The 8,777-nt window shown below is 31.5% G+C and overlaps 1 protein-coding gene across 1 annotated transcript; it reads right to left on the bottom strand.

Moving 5' to 3' along the window:
• Positions 1–2,510: 2,510 nt before the first annotated feature.
• On the bottom strand, positions 2,511–7,222 carry LOC111639578 (glycine receptor subunit alpha-1-like). The gene is made up of 4 exons (XM_023385463.1): positions 7,160–7,222; positions 4,429–4,502; positions 2,827–2,894; positions 2,511–2,741 (listed from the first exon to the last, which is right to left on the bottom strand). Exons 1-4 carry the CDS (start codon positions 7,213–7,215, stop codon positions 2,511–2,513), a joined length of 429 nt encoding a protein of 142 aa, XP_023241231.1. The 5' UTR covers positions 7,216–7,222.
• Positions 7,223–8,777: the final 1,555 nt, after the last annotated feature.

Below are 8,777 nucleotides of genomic sequence, written 5' to 3'. Positions count from 1 at the left end.
AGCAGCCAAATATCCACAGCTTTTACATAGTCCACTGGCGGAGTGTACGATCTAGACTGCAGCATTTGAGTGATGATGGTAAGAACAGAGGTAACACCGAGCGTAACACGAGCGGGAACTGCATTCACATCTAACCAGAATGATAGCCAGGACAGGGTTACTACTACAGTACTTGGCAAGTAAACATTGAGTATACTACCCGTTAAACGCCGAATGAATATAAATTTCGCATACAGATAACTGTAATTACCTGTAAACAAAAAGAATTATCTCTATAAAACTAATAATAATACAGTTTTATAAGTAATTTGTAACAAAACTTTCCACTCGTCCAAACTTCGATTTTGCTACGAGGTTTGGGTAACTTCATCTCGTGTTTCAATGGCTGTATGTCTTCCAATAGATAAATACTTGGCCCATAGTGCTTACATGGACTATCGTCAACATCACACCATTCCAGGCGTACCTTTTCCGCAGTATTTTTTACTAAAAAATTGAATAATAGACAGGGAATACCATTAGTATAGAACACAAATATGGAATTTTCAAATAAAATTTTATATAACTACTATAAATATATTATTGTACTTATTCAACTACATATTAGTTTACTGCGAGAAAAATTCTACTAGAAAATATTCAATTTGTTGACTTGATAAGTTTAAATATATATATTCGGAATTATAATAAAATATACAACTGAATTAAATTCATAACAATAACAGAATATAATACAAAAAATTTAGTATTAAAGCTTGTTTTAAAAATAATACTTGACTTTCTCATATCTTCAATTGAAATCTATAACAATAAATTCAGGTATAAAAGTTGCAAGTCGAAAGTACTGTATATTGCAAGACACTTGTACAATAAAATAGATTCCTGTTGTTCAGGGCAACATTAATGTTTATGTGTTAATCTCGAAAAAATGTACGATTAACACATAAATATTACACTTTTAATGACTCAAATATATGGCATTTTATAATACAGTAAATACAAATAACCCAATAATTCTTTTAAATATCAAACGAAAAGCTGAACTCGTTCATTGGGCTATTAATGTTAAATAATTAATAAGCAGTTTGGTAGGAGGTATGACTCCGGGGCCGCCTATTACATTTAACAAGAGATGGTGGTCTTGCAGCCTGCCACCTGCCAAATTACATAATAAATATTTAGCTTTAATTGCAATTAGAGAAATATAACTGTTCGTATTATATATGGCTTTCTCCATATATTTTAAAATATCTGTGCCCGGCGTTTATATAATGTATTTCGTTGTCACTAGTCCACATTATCATGATTCATAGTAAATACACGTTAAATTAATTATTAAATTTACTTACACAAACCAATTTTAAATACGCAGTCTTGAATATCAAGGGGATAACGATGTAAATCCATAGGGCATGCCACACGAAAGCTATATCTATTGGAAGAAAAATTATGTATTTATCATTTTGAATAATAAAATTTATTACTTGTTTTAGTTGAAGCTTCAAAAACATTCAGAACGTCCTACTTTTTAGAACAAATTGTTTTTCATTTATAAATTTACATTTCTTAAGACTCCATCTTAAATATAGTATGATGAATTAATGAAGACAAAAAGAGAAAATGCTGTATTCAGAAATTTAAAATAAATAAAACTTAATGACTTGGTCAAATCTTAAAATATAAATACGACCTGTGTTTTTGTCATTATTACATTCCTTACTGTTATATTTAACAGAGGGAAAGTATAGTGATAGGTCAAAACTGATCATAGAAAAGTTCATATTTTAATTATTAGTATAAAAGTTTTTCATAAAATATCAAATCAGATGGCACCACAGCAGTTTTAAATGATGCTGTAGGGAAAGTTAATCAACTCGTTGCTGGATTTTATTATTATTATTAAAGTCTGACAGAAGACTAATGTTTTCTGTCATAACTCCAGCTAACAATGAAGAATAAATTCTTAGGTGTAACCTTAAAATTGTTTTTTTCTCTAAACTATCAATACTTCTATATAAAAGATTTTATAAAATATCAAATCAGATGGCGCCACAGCAGTTTTAAATGTACTGTACGGAAAGTTACTCAACTCGTTGCTGGATTTTATTATTATTATTAAAGTCTGACAGAAGACCCATGTTTTCTGTCATAACTCCAGCTAACAATGAAGAATAAATTTTTAGATGCAGCCTTAAAATTGGTTTCTTTTCTCTAAACTATCAATACTTCTATATAAATAATTTTATCTGCAACCTTAAACAATAGTAAAAGTTCTTATCTATAATATAATTTAATAGCCTAAGTTTAACTATTTTTAACTGGCAAGCAGGCAAGTAACCAAACTACGAAACAGCTATGCTCTTGGATTGCTTATTTACCTGCAGTGTCGTTACTAGTTTTTCACGTGTTCCTGTGCGAAATTTTATTTTTTGCCTTCTTTTCTTTTGGCACCTATCAAGTTACGGTTGAGCTTTCGTGTGTTACTTATAAGCACATCTTTCATTTCAATCTTACCTTGTGCTTTTTCGAAAGATAAGATCCTTAGTTATTAAAATGAAAGTATTCGGAATGGAATATTGGAAAAGATGACCCCATTTAGTGTTGTCAAACATCAAATCCGGAACCCACAGAGTGTCATCTGCGGAAGGAGGAAGTATCTTTGACAATGTTAAATTAAGAACTTCGAGTTTCAATCTAGGATCTGTCCAATACGCATTCAAAAAGAAGAACATACGAAAGTCCTGAAAGTGAAAAAATATTTCTATGTATTTTTATGTATATGCTAATATTAACGTCAGAACACAACAGCAATGACGTGACATTTACCATTGTCTGCTCTCGTATTTCATCCACATCCATGATTTCCAAATTGATATAAACAGTAACAGGTTTACCTGAAAGTAAATAGATTAATTTGAATTATGTTAATATCATTTATAAATTGGCATACGATTCACAGAACTGATAATAAAAATTATCTCAAATTTATTGCAAATTAAATTATAATACGTGGGTCTAAAAATTATCTTCGGCGTGCTGCTGTGACAAAGTGGATGAAACCACTCAACACGCGGTTGGTCGCGGGTTCGCTCCTTAACTGTGGGCTGACAATATGAAGTTTATCCAGGTTTTTCCTTGGCGCGTCTAAAACCTAAATACAAAGTCCTATCGAGAGGGTTAGTTTTGGCAGATCGCTCGTGTGTTGCATTGCCATATCCCATCAAATCATTCATCCCCATGGATTTTCAAATGGAGAAGATATCAGCTACATCCAAATACTATATATTCTAATACACGAAATGCCAATTTTGAGAATTTATTAGTGTATAAAAAGTTCCCATGTTTGACATTAGGTTTCCGTCAATTAATTGTCACCTGTACATTAATATATTAGAAATAATATTAACATGTGGAATAAGTAAAAACCGCTACGCTATTGCACGTCGTTATTTGGCAGGGCAGCAGCTATTCACGTTGCCTGTCTTTGATGTTGGGGTGTTTCGTTTAGTTAGTATATACTGGTATAGTATCTGTTACATCAGTCCTACCCCCTCAATTTCCGATCGAACTCCACATAATACATTTTTCATCTTCAATTTTGAGTGGCCTTATTATATGCAATTTATAAATTTAAAATATTATATAAATCACGTATAAAATTTTATTTCAATAATATCTTAATAATATACAAAATTATGACATTTCGTCACGCAATGGTATTATTTAGTGCTGCACTTGTATTTAATCAATATCTGATTATGCTTTTCAAACTGATAGACGTAAATTTAGAAATCATAAAATTCATATCGTTTAAAAAGCAAACAAATTATTCTAACTTAATGTATTTATAAAGCTTGGTACATATTAAAAATCATTATATAAAATCATACCGATTATTATGAAGCAAGTGCACGCGAGTAATACTTAATAGTTTGTTTTGGTTTCATGGAATACAGCAACGCAACAACGCAACACATGGGCAATCTGCTAAAAAAAGAGTACTTCCTGTGAGTAATTTCTATGGGAAACTGATCACTGTTTTTAAGTCCGTGGAGTGAAGAAAATCCGAAAAACTACATGTGGTAGCCCTTGTTCAAGGAACAGCCTAAGACTAGTGTTATCAGCTTGACAATTGGTGGGCACTTCTTAATGGTTCCGATTTATGCTTATAATTTTGATGATTTTAAATTATTGTGGAATTTATTACGAACAGGCCCGATAGAACGCAGAGACAGGACCCGACACATCCCAGTTACGTAGGGCCCTACAATCTGTGATACGTCGTGACTCCGTCTTATCTAGGACGGTCTACCTTCTAGAAGCATTAAAATTTCTCTCTTGCAACCAGAAGAAGTGTAAAAACTCGGTTTCAACATCTGCTCAGTGTTTGTACCAATTAAAAGATGATAATTATAAATATATTCTTACCGTCAACAATTGGAGGCGCGTAATTATCGTAATCAGGAGGTATTATATTCATCCAACTGCGATCCAATTCGACACTAAAATTAATATAAATTGATTACTCATTTTAATTTCGTATTTATAGAGCTAAGAACAATACATAACTATTATTCTATTCCAATCGATTTAATTTATTATTTTAATGCCAGAGAGCAACACATTTATGTTGTATTACCGATGAGGCAGACCCCGTTGTGAATTAGTTTCATTTATAATATAATGTGTTATATGGTAATGTTTCGTTCATACACATCTTTAATTACCGTTCTTCATCCTACAACTATTCTAGCTGACTCATAACGGGGCTAGCAAGCATAAGTTAAAGACGAAGAGTGGTAGCAATACTAGATAAGAAACAATCTTTACTTTCATAAATGGATTTATAAATAACTTCTTTTTATTACTAATGCTAAGTAAGAAATATTCATTGGCGAAACATCAATTCTAAGTGTTAAAATATCTAGAAAAGTTATTTATTTTTTAACTGTAAAACGTTATCCGACTTGTCGAGGTGAGCAGGAGATCCGACTCGAAGAAAACGTAAGGGCCTATAGTGGTTCCTACTCCTACAATGTCCGTTTTAATAACAATGAATATGTGTAAAACTGCTTTTAATTAACAAGAAAGATTTCGCTCATTTTATTTGTAAAAAAGAAAGGAAGCTAAACAACTACAGAGGCTCACAAAGCAGCTCTCAGAGAGCGTGTGCAGAATCTTAGAGATCGTTTACGTAACGTTTGTTATTAAGTGAAATCTTTTGTTATGTAATCACAAGTTAAACACTACCAGATTTTGCAATTTAATTTATGGAAAATACTTAATGTTATTGTTGCAACTCTAATAAAAATATAGATAAAATCAAGTATATAACAATAGTTTTATTGATATTTAAAAGTAATTTCTACTTTAAACGTTTAAATGTACGCCCTTTTGTAATAAATTACAAACGCTTCGGTTATTTTATAGAGTAACTGACTGTATGTATAACAATTTTAGGAATAACTTCTACCAAAATGAATAGAAAATTTCAGCATTTAAAACAATTTTCCATAATAACGTACATGTGATAGACAAATTTGTGCACTGCTTTTATAGTTTTATTACAGTTATCTGTTACGTGGCACAGAAAATTGGATACTGAAGTTAATGACAATAACAGACTAAACAGATTTCTGTGCCGGGCTTTGTGAAGATTCTACTATAAACGTAGCCTTCTTTATTATTCCTTATTATTATTCCTTATTATTCTTTCGTTTCTCACTCTTTTAGTTTCATTTTTATTACTTTCTTTTTATGAAGCCCTGATTACGTGCCAGGAATGCCCGCGCATATATCTTGCCCTATTCATAAAACGACAGCGATTTCCTATTCCTTTTATAAATTAATAAAGTTCCTTTCTCCCGTTTTCTTTATTGTTAAAGCCTCACGCATTTCTCAACACTAATTATCAATACGAAACAATAGTTATGTATTCGAGCTTTCATCGACATGGGTTCAGATCCCATTTAAGTTCCAATATCTATTCTCTGAGTCTCCAGTTTTTACATACTATATTATTTTGAACATCATTTAAAGTAACACGCGACGTATTAGGCGCAACATGCGAGTATCGACTGATAGTATCTAAACTAAAGAATTACTGTTTCTACAAATGATACGCAAGTGTAATACAACCGCAATTAACAATGCTACAATTATACTATTGTTTAAAAAAATAATAAGTTATAGAACAGTTATTTGCATGATAATGATACAATAGCTCACGTGTAATTGTTCTCATCACCTCGACACGACATCAATTAATAATCACCGCTCGAACTTAATCGATATGACCTTATAACTTCACAGTTAATTAAAATCGAATGATAACTAAATTATACACTGAGAAAATAAATTCTAGAAATATACAGAATGGAAAATCGATATGGCTTTGTTACGTTCAGGTAAAATTTTATATTAACGAGAGAATTAAGTTGCCATAGTTAAGTTGTTGGAAAGACTATCTGCCAGAGACACCTGCATAAATGCACTCATTAAATACTCTTATCATTCGATTTTACGAACTCCGTTATAAGTGATTTTAAAAAACAACAGAACAGGTGTCTCGATATTACTACTTTCGATGATATTTTCGATTTATGTATCTAATAACAACGAGAGATTTATGTTGCATACTCGAAACTTCGATATAAACAATAGCATCCAATAGTAGTTACTATAGATACCGAATTCGTAATTTTCGAGGTTCCACCCGGAATGCTTAAAATTGTTTGTGTTTCTCGCGTAACACACCATATTTACTTTGCCACGTGTTTACAAAAATGAGTCGTCACTAATGACGCAAGGTGAAAATGGTTTTTTGAAAATATCGGATTGAAAAATATTTAAAACATGTCGTTTATTTCCCTCTTACAGTGCGTTTTCTTTGCGTTTCTGTTCCCATATTACACTTTTACATCGAGGACTTTCTGAAAACTTCACATAAAAACTGAAACAATGCAACAGTCAACTATAGCAGCCAATTATTAGTTAAACAATTGATTACACATTGATTTCTTACAACGGGCACAAAAGAAAGCAGTTTTAGTCTTTAGACATCTTAAGTTTACTCCGACAACTTATTAAATTGATTTATCAATATAGTTATTAAATTATTGATAATAGAATTTTAAAATAGTTTAAGTAAAGTTATTACCTTCGACCCAAGTGGGTTAAGCACAAAACGATGCAAAGCAGCAGCACAATTGTCATCACTATCAAATGCCACCAAGTCACTCAGAGTTACCGGCGTGCACCGTGACTTTTATTGCATGTTTATTATTGATCAAAACACAAATATATTATGCGAGTTGTAATTTTTTTTACTCGAAAAGAACTTACGCAATAAATTACGCTCACTTTGAACAGTCATGCATAAATCAAAATTAAATGTTTTTTTTTTTGTTACTGATTACTTTTTAACGCTTCCATCCCGTAAGCACTGAAGGGGAAATCTAGTAAATGATGTACACATGTAGGGACTTGTTGTGGCCCTAATCTAGAACATATAATAGGCCTTATTCCTACATCAAACAATGATACACATAAAAGTCTGAGGCCATAAACAGAGGCCCAAACTTTAGCTTATGTTCAAACGCGGCCATGCTGTAACTATTCGTCAAAACTGATTTCTCTATTTTAATTGTCTGTATTAAATTTAAATGATATTTGTTCGGTTTTCCGTGTATACTATTGGCTACCAACAGCTGTTCTTAAGGACATTTAGCTCTGTACACTGAAATGCGGCACGTGATCCGTTGCGATTTTTGGAAGAAATAAAAATAAAGTTTTATACTAAAATTTCGTAGAAATGTATTTTATAAAATGGTGAATTATAAATTACAACCCAAAGCGTGCTCAGCAGAAAATAATAAACTATAACTAAATCAACACCTGTTCACTCGCTGAGAGATTTATTCTTAACACAAACGTTTTCAATCCAATCAATGGATCATCGTCAGGTAAATTAGAACATTTCAAAAAATAGAACAACAAGTTCAAAATACAAAAAATATAAATATTAATAACGGATAACCAATATATTACTAACAGCAAAATAACGTTTTTAAATAATATAATTAATACAAATGCTGCTAAAATTATAAATAAAAATAAAATATTAAAATATAACAAATAAATTGTGTATACAAAATATTAATACTTCAAACTTAATAGACAAATCGATAACACTATATATTAATAATGCTTAATAAACTGTACGGAGTTTCTCAACTAAACTATACAGAGTTTTTTATATACATAATATTAAAGCTCCTGCTCTTATTTGAAGTTTTTAACTGCAAACTTCCATGCGGAAGGAAGTCCCTCGGCATCCCTTGCGTTGATGCAATTCCCTTTAAGTTTGCTTTTATAAATTTCTAATTTTTCGGCCGTTTTTGCCAAGGTCGGGGAGTGTATTTGTTTCAGTATATCTGCTTCATTCCATCTTACTATCGAACCCTCCGTTTGCGCCATTTGAGACAATACTGTGGCATTCGAACCTTTTCTCACATCATATCTGTGCTCTTTTATCCTTACCCCTAGATTTCTAGTAGTAACCCCAACATATTCTTTATCTATTCCTAACATCTGATTCTCGTATGGGATCTTATATACACCTGACCTATCCTCTTTTTTAACTATCCCTTTATCATTTCTAAGTATTCTGTACAAATTCGGAGCTCTTTTTAAGACTATTCTTGTAACTTTTTTATTTGCGATTTCTTTCATAATGCTTCCTAAGCGCTTGTTGTACGTAAATTTCGTGTATGTAG

The sequence above is a fragment of the Centruroides sculpturatus genome, unplaced genomic scaffold, assembly GCF_000671375.1.
Source record: "Centruroides sculpturatus isolate CEXI.00-Female unplaced genomic scaffold, Cexi_2.0 scaffold889, whole genome shotgun sequence".
Taxonomy (NCBI): Eukaryota; Metazoa; Arthropoda; class Arachnida; order Scorpiones; family Buthidae; genus Centruroides; species Centruroides sculpturatus.
This window is presented reverse-complemented; position numbering and strand designations above follow the sequence as displayed.

Coding starts and splice junctions, on each gene's coding strand:
- LOC111639578 (XM_023385463.1), bottom strand. CDS start 7,215: ATGACAATTGTGCTGCTGCTTTGCATCGTTTTGTGCTTAACCCACTTG. Junction 2,895..4,428: donor CGCGCCTCCAATTGTTGACG/GTAAGAATATAT, acceptor ATTTACTTTCAG/GTAAACCTGTTACTGTTTAT. Junction 2,742..2,826: donor AAATACGAGAGCAGACAATG/GTAAATGTCACG, acceptor TTTCACTTTCAG/GACTTTCGTATGTTCTTCTT.